Here is a 17,120-nt window from a genome sequence, read left to right on the forward strand (position 1 = left end):
GAAACTGTTTTGTTATAGAGAGATAAGAAATGTGTGCTTCGGACACTAAAAAAACAGTCAATATTTCCTAGTGTTGATTCATTAAGAGAGGCAGCGGAATGACTCAGGTTGTGTCACACTTAAAGCCAAACTTAAAAGTCATCACCGCTTTTGAGAATGCATCCCTGCTCCAGGGCTGTTAGCCAGCCTCGTATCCACTCACGCGGGGCTTAGAAGCTCATGGCCACTAAAATCCCACGGTGGTGTGCATTAGGAATGACATGTTGGGCACTAACCGTTGGTTTTGTTCTGCAGGTCCAATCTGACCATAAGGTGTGATGTGTACATAGAAACTCCTATGACGGGAGGTGTGTTCATTGCGGGAAGAGTAAATAAAGGTGGGATTTTGGTTAGAAGTGCCAGAGGAGTTTTCTTCTGGATCTTTGCAAACGGCACCTTCAAAGTTACAGGTGATCTCGGTAAGTGACTTCTTTTAGAGCCCTGCTTCTTCATGTTGGTTACACGTTGAAATCACCTGGACATGGGTTGGAGTCCATTGGGTAAGGTGTTTTCTTTGCATGTGCCTGATCGGAATTCGATCCCCGATACCCCATACAGTTCCCCAAGCACCACCAGGAAGGAGTAATTCCTGAGTGTAGAGTCAGGAGTAACCCCTAAGCATCACTGGGTGTGACCCAAAGGGAAAAAAGAAATAGAAATCACCTGATCATGATCACGATCACGACCATTTTGTTATTCGTCGATTGCCTCGAGCAGGCCCCAGTAACGTCTCCTTCGTCCTAGCCCTGAGGTTTTTAAAAAAGTGTCATATTCAAGGCTCTTTCAGAGTTAGGAGTATGAGACCCATCATTGTTACTGGTATTTGGCATATTGGGTATGCCACGGGGAGTTTGCCAGACTCTGCCAGTGTGTGGGCAGGTTACATTCGATAGCCTGCCAGTTTGTCCAAAGTAGGAATGAGATAAAAGATGTCATGCGACTGCAAATGCGGCTGCGTGATTCCGGGAGCTGGGTTTTATAGTCTCTGGGTCTTGGCCGTTGATGGGATTACACTGCGCCAGGGGGCCAGTTGGTGGGTGTGATCCCTGCCTACTGGAATTTGGAGGATCTGGGTGGAAGATGTTCAGCCCCGATCCGAGCAGGCTTGGAGATCTCAGCCCCGGGACCCGCATGCCTTTGTTCCTCTGCTGGTACATTCATGTGTGCGGAGAGTGGTCTCAGCATGGTGGTGGTTGGTTCTGGAGGTCTTCGGCTGCCGGAGCCCTGCTTGGGGCAGGGAGGGAAACTCAACTCACTCCCTCCAAGGGGCCCCAGTGAGGATAGCCAGGTGCGGGGGCAGGGGACTCCTGAAATCACCTGAACAGACTCAAAACTTTTGGAAGTCTGGGTCCCACCCTTGGAGATTATTCTAATGTCATGGCATTGTCATGGTTTGTGGTCTGGCCCTGTACCTGATCTTTAGAACAGTAGAAACACTCTCCAGGAGTTCATAGGAGGAAAGTTTGAACACCTCTGTGTTGTAGCACTTGACTTACTAAATAACATGCCATTCTGCTTCCATTCATTCGTGGAAGAGCTTTACTTAAGGGTGCTTGTATATATAATCGAGAAGAGATTCATCACACATAGGAAATGAGAATCAGTTCAAAATGAAGGAGTTAGTACATACTGAGAGGCAACACGTAAATGAGGAACTTGTGCAAAGCCTGATCGGGTACTGTCCACTGGAGCAGGGTTATCAGACAGAATTTTAATAGTTTGGGTTATGGTCAGGGAACATTCAGGAAATAGCACGTATCAAAGCAGCACTATAAGAATGGTGCTAGTGTGTTTCTAGAGATCAGAGGAGAGGGATTGAGGAGCTTGAATTGGAGAACTCCCGTTTCTTAATTCAGCTTGACTTTTTTCAGTCATCTGAATAGCCTTGATTCATGTAGAATAATACTTGATATAGAACAGATACAATTCACTCTGTTTTGGGTAGACAGCACTTCATTCAAACTAGGATATTTTGGGGGGTGCATTTAAACTAGGATATTTTGGGGGGTGACTTCTTGATTCTCAGTCATTTGACTTTCTTCCAGATTAAAAAAAAACTTCTTTTTCATAATTTGCTATTTTTTCTTAAAACTTTGCCTCTTTCTCACATGAAAGGGATTTATAAATAAAAATTAAAATTGATGAGGACATTTATAGACCTATTTTTTATTTACTTCTATACCCCAGTTTGCATAAAAATGTCCTATGTTAAAGAAATCTTGAGTGGAAAAGGTTTTAGAAACCCTGTTCTAGCAAGGATATTGGAGTAGGAATTGCAGAATTATATTATTGTCCTAAGTCTGTTTAGATTCAGTTGAGGTAAAGAATGGGATTTTTAAGATGATTCATCTAAAGCAGAGTTTCACTTATGGTTTCAGATCTGAAATGCAAAAGTGAAAAAAGTGCCCCCTCATTTTTTTCCACTGTATTATCTGTTGGGCTGGAGTGATAGTACTGCAGGTAGTGCATTTGCCTTGTAGTGACCGACCTGGGTTAGATTCCTCTGTCCCTCTCAAAGAGCCTGGCAGCTTCTGAGAGTATCCCACCCACACGGCAGAGCCTGGCAAGCTACCAGTGGTGTATTCGAAATGCCAAAACCAGTAACAACAAGTCTCACAGTAGAGACATTACTGGTGCCCACTCAAGCAAATCGATGAACAACAGGACGACAGTGCTACCATGCTACAGTATTTTCAGTTATTGATAATATTACCTTGTAACCATTTGCACTAGCTGGGATGCCTGTGGTCATGTTTGGCTATTCCTTATCTGTCATGTTCAAGTCTACAGGTATAAATATATATCTGAACTGTAGCTTTGAGAACATTATGCTCTGGTTGGTTTGTCAGTCTATTTTTCTAGCTCTTTGGTCTACTCACATGTAGTGTTTGGGTCACAGTACTTGTTGAGTGCATGCCTGAATGAAGGACTTTTTTTCCCCAGCTATGTTTATTAAGACACTGTGATTTTCAGAGTTGTTCATAGTGTAGTTATTTCAGCCACACAATGTTCCAACACCAATCCCACCACCAATGTCTTCTTCCCTTTACCAACCAATATCCCCTGGTTCCCTCCCATCTCCAGCCTGTCCTCTTGGCAGGCATATAACATTTATTTCATATTAGTTGGCCTAATAAAACTTAAAGGAATGGCAAATAAAATAATCAGAAAATAAACCAATGGAAGTCAATTTGTGATAATTATGTGCTATATGTTTTTAACCTTTCTTAATCTAGTAGAGACCAACCATATGCATCATTCGTGAGTGCAATACTCAATGCCACTATTACTATCACTATCACTATCCTCCCATTGTTCATCTATTTATTCGAGTGGTCCCAGTAACGTCTCCATTATGACACTCGTTGTTACTGTGTTTGGCATATCGATTGCGTCATGGGGAGCTTGCCAGGCTTTGCCATGAGGGCAAGGTACTCTTGGTAGTTTGCTGGGCTCTCCAAGAGGAGTGGAAGAATCGAACCTGGCTCAATGTAATCAATGCCACATGATGGAAAATTTCTCCTGTCCTTTAAAGGAGCTCTTTGAACGATTCTTGCAAATCTGGTTTCAAGGATACAAATTCCTGTTGCCTGTCTGTGTTCCCTGTCCGTGAAGTTGTGTATAGTTCCTTCAAATATGAATGATAATCTAGTTGGATAGAGTATTCTTGGTGAGGGTTTATTTTGTTGAGTTTTTGTGCCCTAGTCTCCCATATTCTTCTGACTCCCAGAGTCCCATTTGATAGATCTGTGCGTCTGTGGTCTTTACTATGTACCTATGTATATAAGTTACTGTGCTGCATTCACTAGTCTGTCTCTATTTTTAGATTTTTGTCCATTTTGAGTGTAATGTGTCTTGGAGTTTTCCTAATTGGGTCTATTTTCACTGGGACCCCTCAGGCCTCTTGGGTCTCGTTGCCTATAATCCTCAACTCTGGAAAGTTCTTATAGATGTTTTAACTATGATTTCATATATATATATATATAAATTATTAGTGAAACACCATGAGGTACAGTTGTAGATTTACATTTTTTGTGCTTGGGTTTCGATAATACAATGATCAAATACCCATCCCTCCACCAGTGCCCATTTTCCACCACCATGGATAATATCCCCTCCACCCCCATCCCCCCCATCCCACCCTGCCTCTGTGGCAGGGCAATCCCTTCTGTTCTCTCTCTCCTTTTGGTTGTTGTGGTCTGCAAAAGAGGCATTGAGTGGCAATCATGTTCAGTCCATAGTATACTTTCAACATGCATCTCCCCTCCTGGGAGGATCCTCCAAACACCCTTTATTTGGTGCTCCCTTCTCTATCTGAGCTGCCCTTTCCCCTAGAATGCCTGGCTGGCCTCTAAGCTATGGAGTAATCCTCCTGGTGCTGATCTCAGCTATTCTTGGGTATTAATCTCATATTTGTTACTTTATATCCCCCAGATGAATGCAATCTTTCTATGTCTATCCCTCTCTTTCTGACTCATTTCGCTTAGCATGATACTTTCCATGTTGTACCTCTTGTATGTAAATTTCATGACTTCATCTTTTCTAACAGCTACATAGTACTCCATTGTGTAGATGTACCAAAGTTTCTTTAACCAGTCATCTGTTCTTGGGCATTCAAGTTTCTTCCAGTTTCTGGCTATTGTAAAGAGTGCTGCAATGAACAAGCAATTAACTATGATTTATTAATTACATTTGCACTCTGTTATTCAGGGATCCCAGTGATTCTTATATTGTTCTCCTTGAACTCACCCCATAGTTTGCTGTTCATTTATTTTCAGACTGTTTTCTAGTTTCTGTTGTTTCCTAGTGGTTTCTTCCTTCTCATCTTGGAGCTCCTCAAGCTTTGGCTCAGCTCCTGTTATTCTGCTACTCAGAGCTTCTGTTGACTTTTTAAAAAATGTATCACCTACTGTATTCTTCTTTTGTGTCATTTCTGACGAGTAATTTTTTCATTTTGACTTTCACACTTTCTTGTGCTTTGCTGACTACCTGTGCCACAAAGGGTTTCTTTTTTAAATTAAAAAATAAAAGATTTAAAAATGAAGGGATGTAGTTGTTCATTTAGACTGACTTTACTATATACAAATGTCACCTGTTAATCCCCACAGAGTTACATGGTTTTATGTTTAGATGTAAAAAAGCATTGTTAACAACATTAACTTATATAATCAAGTTATGTAAGTTTATAATCTTCTTGTGTTGCAGCTGGGTGGATCATATATACTTCCGGGCATGTTGATGTTACAGAAAAAAACTGGTATACACTCACTTTAACTATTAAGGTAAGTCTTGATGATCGGAATTCCTGGATTTGAAATGTTCTGTGTTTTGCCTTTCTGGCACTTTATGTTATCAAATGAGAATGGAAAGTATGATAAACAATAGAAGTAAACAGTCTTCCCTGAACAACAAATCATTAGTCCCTAGGATGATAATATGTGCCTGGATAAACCACGTGAGAGCTAGCAGTAGGTAACTTTAAACTCTGTGATTAATTTTTTTTATGACAAAAACCAGTTGTAATTAGATCAATAATTAATTTATTGAAGTTTGCTTGAACAGAGACTGTAATTCAAGTTTGTTTAAATAGAGATAAGCAGTCATGTAATTTATTTTTGATGTTTGACTTATTTGATTATGAGACTGACGCGCTGCCTACTGCGCTATTTAGTTTTGACTTTCTACTGTATCCACCATTTTTGTACTCTATTTTGAGAATGGGGGGCTTGGGACTCTCTCCTGGCAGGGCTCAGAGGGATATATGTGGTGCCCGGGATCAAATCTGGGTCAGCTACATGCAAGGCAAGTGCCTTACCCACTGTACTGTATCTGGCCCCTGTAAGCACAAGGTTTTTGAAAAATGTCTATGTATATTTTTGTCAGAGAAGTATTACAGTAATCACAGAAATACAAATCTAAGAATCACTGTCATCTGTCACTGTCCTCCCGTTGTTCATTGATTTTCTTGAGCGGGCCCAGTAACGTCTCCATTGTGAGACTTGGTTGTTACTGTGTTTGGCATATCGAACATGCCATGGGTAGCTTGCCAGGCTTTGCCATGCTGGAGAGATACTCTCGGTAGTTTGCCGGGCTCTCCAAGAGGGGTGGAGGAATTGAACTCGGGTCAGCCATGTTGGCTGCATTCAAGGTAAACACTCTACCCGCTGTGCTATTGCTCCAGCCCAAATCTAAGAATACTTGTCAAAAATCACTGATTCATCATAAGCTATTGATTGACATGCATCCCAGGAGATTGTGTAGAGAAGTTCTTTTGTTTAATTTACTACTGGCTCCTTGGACAGTCTTGTCATGGTTCTGTTGAGATTATAATTAAGATAAATAATGAATTACAAGGAACTATTTTGAATTTTCCTTTTCTCACCTCACCATCCAAAATTTTAATACTGATGTTTCAGGCTTGGTTTGGTTGTATTTAATGAGCCTGTACTTAATAGGCATATGGGTCTCGTCCTTCATACTGAGAACTGAGATGGTAAAGACTAGATTTTCTTGCAGAAAAGATGGAAGGCATCGTTTATGTACCCCTCTTTTATTTTGGTGTAGGTATTTAGATGTGGATTGTGTTTTTTAAATTTTTTTATTAGTGAGACACCATGAGGTACAATTGTAGACTTACAAATTTTGTGCTTGGGTTTCAATTATACAATGATCAAATACCCATCTCTCCACCAGTGCCCATTTCCCACCATCATCCCCCCCCCCCCAAGCCCACCCTGCCTCTGTGGCAGGGCATTCCCCTCTGTTCTCTCTCTCCTTTTGGGTGTTGTGGTTTGCAAAAGAGGCATTGAGTGGCAATCATGTTCGGTCCACAGTCCACTCTCAGCATGGATCTCCCATCCTGAGAGGATCCTCCCATCATCCTTTAGTTGGTGCTCCCTTTTCTATCTGAGCTGCCTTTTCCCCTAGCATGCCAGGCTGGCCTCCAAGCCATGGAGCAAAATTCCTGGTACTAATCTTGGCCACTCTTGGGTGTTAGTCTCCTATTTTGTTACTTTATGTTCCCCAGATGAATGTAATCTTTCTATGTCTGTCCCTCTCTTTCTGACTCATTTCATTTAACATGATACTTTCCATGTAGTACCACTTGTATGTAAATTTCATGACTTCATCTTTTCTAACAGCTACATAGTACTCCATTGTGTAGATGTACCAAAGTTTCTTTAACCAGTCATCTGTTCTCGGGCACTCAGGTTTTTTCCAGATTCTGGCTGTTGTAAAAAGTGCTGCTGTTTGTTCATTGGATTGTGTTTTGACAGATAAATAAATGCCCTATTGATAACCAAACTATTGACCTTTTTTTCTTAGCAATGGTAATACTTGGTATGATTAGTTTAAAAACTTGTAAAAATAGGCTTACATTTCATCTCCTGGAGATTAGGGCTGTTGCTTAGTATGTTTGCTGCCCTTTTGCATTCTCTGAGTATCCATTCACGTTTGTTTACTCATTTTCCTATTGTTGTCTTCTGATGAATTTATAGGGATTTATTGTATCTTCTGGGTAGTAACTCCATGTCTTCTGTATGTTGCAATTGTTTTCTCCCATGCTCTTGTACATTATATTTTTGTTAAATAGAAGATTTGATTTTTATTGTGTTAAATATTTTATCCTTGTTCATTACGTTTGTTTGTTATTTAAGAGAGACTTCTTTCTCAAGGTAAAGAATGTTCCCCCACCTTGCAACCCCCAACAACAATGCCATGCTTAGGGGTCTTATTTTGTTTAAGTCTTGATTCTATCCAGAATCTGTTTGTGAGTCTTAAGATGCAGTGTGCACTAATTTTTAAAAAAATTTTTTTAATGAATCAGCGTGAGGTACAGTTACAAACTTAAAACCTTTCGTGCTTATGTTTCAGTCATACAATGATCTGCTACCCATCCCTACACTAGTGCCCATTCTCCATTGCCAATGTTCTCAGTATCCCTCCTACCACCCCACTACATTTATTTTACTTTTTAAAAAATTTTTTTAATTGGTCTTTTTTTTTTTTTTTGCTTTTTGGGTCACACCGGGCGGTGCACAGGGGTTACTCCTGGCTCTGCACACAGGAATTACTCCTGGCAGTGCTCAGGGGACCATATGGGATGCTGGGAATCGAACACGGGTTGGCTGCGTGCAAGGCAAACGCCCTACCAGCTGTGCTATCACTCCAGCCCCACTACAGTTATTTTATACTCGTGCATAGCCAGTATCCTTTATTATACCATCCCTTTGCCCGTGCTTGAAAGGCTGCCTTTATGATGTTATAAATCATCTCACATCGATAGGCTTGTTTGCCTCTTATTATTCAGTATCACACTCATATTCTCCTAGCTTCCTCATGCTTTTGTCTACATAGTTTGCTCTGATACTTTCTTTGGCGTTCTTTTCTGATTATTTTGTGTACTAGACCCCATTGTACACTCTGTCCCTTGTCTCGTACTTATATTTTCTTTGAAGCTCTAAATGCCTCCTGACATCGTACCTTATCAGTTGTTGGTTTCTGTGTTTTCCCTACTCCTTGCACAGCACCTGGCTCCTGAGCTGGCTCGCTTTCTTCCCTTGCCTTCTCTCTCCTCCTCCCGTAAGATGCCTGTGGCACACAGCAGGAGCCCGCTGTGTACCTGCCGAGCCAACGAGGGCATGTCCAGTGGGGAACGTACTTCCTGATTCCACAGTCATCCTGGAGTCACCTCTATTTGAATTTTTTCACACATCCCTTCGAGTCTTCACAGTGTAATGCTCCCAGTATTATATTGTGTTTCCTCACCAATTAGGGTGAAAATCATTGCTTTTTTTTTTTTAGATTGTATATTCCCAGGCAAGATTGTGCATCTCACCAGATGTTAAAATCCCCCACTGGTCTTAGTTTTATTTTTGTAGTGTTTCCTGTCTCTTGTAAGGCTTTAGTTATTTAATAAATGAAAAAAAAAATCCCACATGGTGGGCTGGAGAGAAGTACGATGGTTAGGGTGTTTGCCTTGCATATGGCTGACCCGGGTTTGATCCTTGATACTCCATATGGTCTCCTAAGCTCTGCCAGGCATCATTTCTGTGTGCAGGGCCAGAGTAACTCTCGAGCACAGCTAGGTGTGCCCCCCAAAACAAAACAAACGTAAAAAATCACAAATGGGATTTAAATGATAAATCCCCCCATTTCCCAGGGATTTTACATGCATGTTTTAGAAAGCTCAGTGGGCTTCCTGAGATACTACCTCCCACTCAAGCGCTGTCTCCTTTCACCATTCTATGTTCTGTTCCTTGGGTCCAGTCCCATTCAGCTCCTCTGACAGCTCATAGATACCATGCAATTTACTGGTCCTGGAGGTTATCCCTTGTCTTTCTTATGACTGGGTGAATCGGGGTCTCACTCACTCACCCCTTTACTGACCCCATTAGTTTTGGTTCTGTCCAGCCTTTCTGCCTCTCCCTGCTGAGCCTCTCTTGGCCATACTCAGTCTTTCTGTACCTCTCAGGCCCTATAATCAGCCTGCTACTTGTCCTGACTACTTATAGATTGTGTGTGTGTGTGTGTGTGTGTGTGTGTGTGTGTTCTCCTGGAATGTAAGCTATGTTAGAGCAGAGACTATCTTTCTGTTTGAGTCTGAATTTGTCATGTGGTAAATAGCACAGAGACCCTCCACCCTCGTTCCCAATCAATGATTTACTGCACATAGAAAAGCATCTCTGTGATGTCCTATTCCAGATTCATTTGAGGAATTTATTATGTTAGTTAACCCCCTTTTTTTTAAATTCTTGTTTTTGGGCTACACCCAGTAATGCTCAAGGCTTACTCCTGACTTGCACTCAGGGACCTCTCTTGGATGGGCTTGGGACCATATGGGTTCTGGGGATTGAAACATGGTTAGGAGCATGGAAGACAAACACCTCACCCGTCATCCTAGATCTTGGGTCCCTGTTAAGCACTTTTCAATTCTCAGCACATCTCCATCTCAGTTGTCTTACCCTCCTCACTATGTCTGAGTTAGGATAGTGGGCTTCAAAGTCTGTTATGTTCTCCTCGCAAGTCTTTTATGTTGCTCAGAATCTGTTTTTTCATTGTGAAAACATGCCTTTCTTTTGAGGTCAAGTGAGCTAACATGTATTCTTGGACCAGCACCTGCTGTGTCTAAGCAAGTGCTCCTCTTGGGAGCATGCATGAGTGCATGCTTTCATTGTTTCTTGCTTGACAGATACCAGGACTTTCACTGCAGTAAAATGGAGTTAACTTTTGTAATATTTCTTCAAACCTTTGAGTGTTCTTTGTCTTTCATTAGACACACTTTTTTTTTATTGAATCACTGTGAGATACAGTTACAAAACTTTCATGTTTGAGTTTCAGTCATACAGTGATCAAACACCCATCCCTCCACCAGTGCACATTTTCCACCACCAAAGTCCTCAGTATCCCTCCCCCCATTTCACCCCTCCCTCTGTCTCTATGGTAATTTCCCCCACACTTTCTACTTTGGGGCATTATGGTTTGCAATATAGATACTGAGAGACTATCAAGTTTGGTTCTTTATCTACTTTCAGCACACACATCTCCCATCCCAAATGATTCCTCCAACCATCTTAGTGATCCCTTCTCTATTCCAGCTGCCTTCTCCCCTAGCTCATGAGACAGGCTACCAACCATGGAGCAATATTCCTGGGCCTCGTGTCCTTGGGTGTCAGTCTCATATTATGTTGTTTTATATTCCGCAAATGAGTGCAGTTCTTCTATGTCTGTTGGACACACTTTTATGAAGCAGCGTCAACAGCGCGCCCTCGTGCAGAAGACCCAATAGTGATTGGGAGATCGAGGCCCACTGCTCTTTTGGGCTGTTTTCTCCCTGTAGTGCAGTTGGCAGGCATGTTCTGTGGAGGGCCGGAGAGCACTTGTTCTAGGCCTTGTGGGCTGTGTTGTGGCCAGCTCAACTCCAGCTCAACTCAGCTTTGTATTGAGAAAGCAGCCGTGGACAGTTGGTGAATGAGTGGGACACTGGTGGTTTTAAAAACAAAAACCAAACTTTTTTGGAGTGTGTTTGGTTTTTGGGCCACCACAGCAATGCTCAGAGCTTACTTCTAGTGCTTTGGGAACCATATGGGGCATTGCGTTGGTCCTATGCAAGGCAAGTGCCCTCCCCCTGCGCTATCTCCAGAGCTCCTCCACTAGTTTTTATTTTTTTAATTGAATCACTGTGAGATAGACCCTTACAAAGCTGCTCATGATTGGGTTTCAGTCATACAGTGTTCCAACACCCATCCCTCCACCAGTATATATTTCCCAGCACCAGTGTGCCAGGTTCTCTCCTATCACCTCTCCCGTCTAGCCCCCAGCCTGCCTCTGTGGCAGGTGCTTTACTTCTCTCTCTCTCTCTCTCTATGTATATATATTATATATATATACACACACGTATATATACACACACACATACACACACATGCACACACACACACACACATATTTGTTGGGCTGGAGCAATAGCACAGCGGGTAGGGCGTTTGCCTTGCGCACAGCCAGCCCGGCTGAGCTGGGTTTGATTTCTCTGCCCCTCTTGGAGAGCCCGGCAAGCTACCGAGAGTATCTCACCTGCACGGCAAAGCCTGGCAAGCTCCCCCTGACATATTCGATATGCCAAACACAGTAACAACAAGTCTCACAATTTGTTGTGAGATGTTACTGGTGCCTGCTCTAGCAAATTGATGAACAACAGGAGGATAGTGACAGTGACAATAATATATATGTATGTGTGTATGTATATATGTCATATATATATGAGAGAGAGAAAGAAAGATATCTTGTTTAATTTTTATTAGTGAAACACCATGAGGTACAGTTGTAGATTTACAGTTTTTTGTGCTTGGGTTTCAGTTATACAATGATTGAACACCCATCCCTCCACCAGTGCCCATTCTCCACCACCACTGATCCCAGTATTCCACCCCCATCCCCTCCCCATCCCACCCTGCCTCTGTGGCAGGGCATTCCCTTTTGTTATCTCCCTTCTTTTGGGTGCTATGGTTTGCAACAGAGGCATTGAGTGGCAATCATGTTCGGTCCACTCTCAACATGGGTCTCCCATCCTGAGAGTATCCTCCCAACACCCTTTAGTTGGTCCTCCCTTCTCTATCTGAGCTGCCTTTTCCCCTAGCGTGTGCGCTAGCCTCCAAGCCATGGAGTAAACCTCCTGGTACTTATCTCGGCTATTCTTGGGTGTTAGTCTCCTATTTTGTTACTTCATGTTTCCCAGATGAATGCAATCTTTCTATGTCTGTCCCTCTCAAAAGAAAGATATCTTTCTCTCTTCCTTTGGGCATTGTGGTGTGCAATACAGATACTAAAAGGTCATCAGGAATATCACTTTATCTATTTTGAGTACTCAGCTCTTGTCCAATGTGACCATTTCCAGTTATTATTGTCACACCGGTGCCTGGTCTGGGGGCCATTGTGGGTTGTCCCCTATCTAAGATATGAACTTGAACATAAATAGACACCATCCTGAAAGAAGGATGGTTGAGGCAATTTTACTTCCCAGGCCAGGCAAGCAGCTAGACCCCGATTCTCTCTGTTCCAGAGGTCAGGGGAGATCTTTTGAAGTTGGTGATATCAGAATTTAAAGCTGAAGGAGAAGAGATGTCCAAACAGAGGTCATTGTTGGCCACTGGCCTTGTGTGAGCCTCAATCGGAAGCCAGGATGGCTGGATTCTCCCCACCTACCCCATAGGGCACAGGGCGTGCTATCAGTTAGGTTTTGTACTTACTTAGTGAGAGAGGAGGGGGAAAGGAGAGAGAGGAAAGAGAGAGGAGGGGGGAAAAGGAGAGAGAGGAGAGAGAGGGAGAGAAAGAGGAAAGAGAGAGAGAGAGAGAGAGAGAGAGAGAGAGAGAGAGAGAGAGAGAGAGAGAGAAAGAGTGTTTTTGTGCTCCATAGTATGTACTGGTCTCTAAGTGACAAAAGATGTCCATGAGCATTATCAAGGGGAGAGAGAGAGAGAGAGAGAGAGAGAGAGAGAGAGAGAGAGAGAGAGAGAGACTTTTTTGCTCTGAAGTATGCATTGGTCCCTAAGTGACAAAAGATGTCCATGAGCATTAGTGAGAGGAGAGATTGAGACAGGGAGAGAGACAGAGAGACAGAGGAAGACAGATAGAGACAGAAAGACAGAGACAGAGAGTCAGAGAGAGATTGATTTTTTGCTCCATAGTATGTACTGATCTCTAAGTGACAAAAGATATTCATGAGTGATTTTAGAGCTGACGTTAGCTGTGCAGGTGTATAACGGTAGAAATGTAGGCGGCTCTGGCTGTGGAGTCAGCAGCTTGCACTCAGTCCTCACTTTGCCAAGAACTCTGTGACTGATTTTTAATCTCAGTAAGGCTCAGAAGAAAAAAAATGAAAAGAGGACCTCCTATATAGCCTCCATCCATAAAACCAAAGAACCAAGTGAAGGCCTATTATGTTACAATTCTGCAACTTAAAAGTAGATTTTAATTTTATTAAAACATATTATATTTGTTTGACTTTGGACCACACCCGGCGGTGCTCAGAGGTTACTCCTGGCTCTGCTCTCAAGGATCACACCTGGCAGGGCTTGGGGACTGACCATATGGAGATCAACTCAGGTTTGGCTACTTGCAAGTCAAGTGCCCTACCTGCTATAATACTTTCCCCAGCCCCTAAAAACAGATTTTCATTTAATTCTTGACCTAGTGCTTGGAGTTCTTTAGCTTTTTGCCTTTTGAAGTGAGCTCATTTTAAAGCCTGGCTGTAAATGGTATGCCGTGAATACATGCTCACAGATTGCTCTGATGATAAGCGCCACGTGCCAGGCTTATGGAATGCTTGTGTCACTTGTATCACTTGTCTTCCTGTTGCTCATCGATTTGCTCGAGTGGGCACCAGTAACATCTCTAGTCATCCCTGTCATGTGCTAGTATAGCCCGGTGGCATCTGCTCACTCCAGGAACACTAAGTGAGGCCCGTTATTGTTATTGTTTTGGCATATCGAATACGCTATGGGGAGCTTGCCAGGCTCTGCCCTGTGGGCAGCATACACTCCGTAGCTTGCAGGGCTCTCCGAGAGGGACAGAAGAATCGAACCTGAGTCAGCCACATGCAAGGCAAATGCCCTACGGGCTGTGCTATCACTATCAAAATTATCCTTACCTTTTATCTGTGTATTGTATCTCCGAATGCTTCCCTTCCAACCTAACTCATCTCCCCCACTCCCGTCCGCAAGTTAACTATCAGTTACTGCTCTCCCATGGTAAGAGCACGCTCTTCACACACCTCCTGTGTGGTGTTCTGTGCATGGGAACCACATGATACTCCTAAAGTTGCTTACCTTGCTTCTAACTGGGTGAAGGTCCCTTAATGGGGACCTTAGCTAAACTCGGAGGCCAAGGTGGATGTTTGACTCCGGCAATTATGTCTGAAAAACTGGTCACTGTTAGCCTCAGCAACATATGCATGCAACCGTTGGTGAATAAGAGAGACTTTTATTTTACTTTTTAAAATGTGAGTGGGCTTTTGTCTAATATATCATCATGTCATGAAATCTGTATATTTCTATCATTTCAAACACATTTTGGAAGAGTACAGAGACATATTGATGGGCTGGAGAGATAGTACAGGGGACGAGACTCTTGCCTTGTACACGCCAACCCCAGTTTGCTCCCTGGCACTGAGCACTGCCAGGAGTGATCCCTGAGCACAGAGCCAGGACCGCCCAGAGCAAAGCTGGTGTGTCCCCCTCACTCCCAAACTAACAAAAAACAAAGCCATCTTGAGGCACTTCTTCACCCTTTGGAACTCTTTACGTAAGTACATAAGAATTATGGGGAGGCCTTTTTTTCCCCCCGTAGTTTGAACATTAGCTCCAACTTGGGAAAGTGGTTTCACTGTGCTAAGGGAAGTCCCGAGAGGACATTTGTTCCTTTAAGGAGATGGGCAAAACACACACACACACACAAACACACGCACACACACACACACACACACACACACACACACACATGCACGCACACGTACATATGAAAAACTCTTAGAGACCAGAGAGATAGTACAGTGAGTAGAGTGCTTTTCTTGCATGTATCTGGCCTGGGTTTGATCCCTGCCTGACACTGCATGTGGTCCCTGAGCCCATCAGGAGTGTAGACCCAGGAATAAGCCCTGAGTGTAGACTTGCATTTGATCCCTGACACTGCATGTGGTACCTGAACCCATCAGGAGTGATCACTGAGTGTCGCGCCTGGAGTTAGCCCTGAGCAACACTGGGTGCGACACCAGAAACAAAATAAAGAAATTAAAAAAAAACCCAACCCAGTCTTTAGAGGATCATTTCTTGTTTTCAAGCGATGCATTTTCCTCTCCTCCAGGGTCGTTACTGCTCTGGCAAATTGAACGACAAGCCTGTCTGGAGAAACATCCGAGTCAACTTCCCCAGGAATGGCTGGGCTGGAATTGGAACTTACTCCTTTGAATTCGCCCAGTTTGACAACTTCCACGTGGAAGTCTCACGCTAACAATTGACGGAGCATCAGAGAATACTGCTTTGTATTTTCTTTCTTCTGGTTTTGGTTCAGAGCCGATTCCTGTCTTGATGGATCGTTGCCAGACTCCTGGACACTACAAATACTGAAGAAGAAATGGAAAGAATAATATATTTTTGCTTGATCCTCTGGAAGTTTTTTTTTTATAGCTAAAAATCAAAGGAAATAGATAAATCTTTCATGTGATCTGCTGTGTTTCCTAGAATTTAAATTGTCCAGCAATCCGATTCCTAGGAATAGCTGGGTGGTCTGACCTCATATCCGGGTATTGTTGTTGAAAATAGCTCATTCCATCTGACCTGGAAGTGATCGTGCAGATGCAATCAGAGGGTCATCACGGAGATATTAGATTGACCATGTGTGTATGTGTGCTGATGTCCTCATAGGACAATAATGCTGCCATAGCAGGAGACCGAAGAACAATGAAAATGCTGCTTTATGAAAATCATTTTAACAGATCATACTCATACACTAAAATAATTATTTTTCTTTACCATTTTAAGTTGATGCTTTTGAATGATAGATTTGATGAGAAAGAATGATTTGAAAATACTTGAGAGTTATTTATGCAACAATAAATATCATGAGATTAATTGGCTTATCATCTGCATTTTTTTAAAGTTTGTTCGGATCCAACTTCTGGTATAATAACCACTATTTATACCTCTCTGTGAACATTTCCTCAGGTGGCTGAGAGAAGACACCATCTCTTATAGACAATGCTCTAAAAAAGACCTAAAGACAAAATTGTACCATTTTTTCTTTGCCTTGTTTCACTGTGTGTTTTGTGATCTGGCTACTCACAGTGCACTGTAGCACTATAGCCCTGTCCTCCTGTTGTTTATCGATTTGCTTGAGTGGGCACCGGTAATGTCTCCATTGTGAGACTTGGTGTTACTGTTTTTGACGTATCGAATACGCCATGGGGAGCTTGCCAGGTTCTGCTGTGTGGGTGGGATACTCTTGGTAGCTTGCCGGGCTCTCTGAGAGGGATGGAGGAATCGAACCCAGCTTGGCAAGGCAAACACCCTACCCGCTCTGCTATTGCTTCAGCCCGTGGTAGTAACTGTAATGAGATAAAATAGCCAATGAATTATTTTATCTCCCTTGGTTATGGAAGGATTGAGGGCACTTAGACTTTTACTAATTCATACACTTGTACCATTTTCTACAATTTTTGCGTGGATAGATGGTTTTATTTTGTTAAAGCACAAATATACTATTTTTAAATGATGAATTGTGCTTATTTTTAAGTATAGGTGAGTAGATTTCTCATACAATATAACTTACATGTATAACTCGGTTATTCCCGTGGCTATGAAAAATTTTGAATTCTTTATACTGAAAGTTTTCAGCTTCATTAAGTGAATTCTCTAATTTGGAATTTTGTGATGATTTAATGTGGGCTAACCTGACATGAAATTTGGTACTATGAACACAAGAAACAAGATAATAGAATATACTAGACGACAATGAAAAAATATTTTTGCTGTGCTAGGGATTGAGCTTTAGGGTTCACAAATGCAAAACAAGTGCCCTGCTGTTCAACT

General features: G+C 42.5%; 1 protein-coding gene across 1 annotated transcript in view; it reads left to right on the top strand.

The window, feature by feature from the left end:
- The window catches only part of GALC (galactosylceramidase), a 59,254-nt gene extending 42,922 nt beyond the window's left edge, over positions 1 to 16,332 (top strand). The window contains exons 15-17 of the mRNA XM_056133614.1: positions 295 to 458; positions 5,245 to 5,321; positions 15,397 to 16,332. Of these exons, the coding sequence (XP_055989589.1) occupies positions 295 to 458; positions 5,245 to 5,321; positions 15,397 to 15,543 (388 nt within the window). The 3' untranslated portion in view covers positions 15,544 to 16,332. The remainder of the gene's footprint in view (positions 1 to 294; positions 459 to 5,244; positions 5,322 to 15,396) is intronic.
- The last annotated feature ends 788 nt before the right edge of the window (positions 16,333 to 17,120 follow it).

The sequence above is a fragment of the Sorex fumeus genome, unplaced genomic scaffold (assembly GCF_029834395.1).
Source record: "Sorex fumeus unplaced genomic scaffold, SorFum_2.1 ptg000098l, whole genome shotgun sequence".
NCBI classification, from domain to species: Eukaryota; Metazoa; Chordata; class Mammalia; order Eulipotyphla; family Soricidae; genus Sorex; species Sorex fumeus.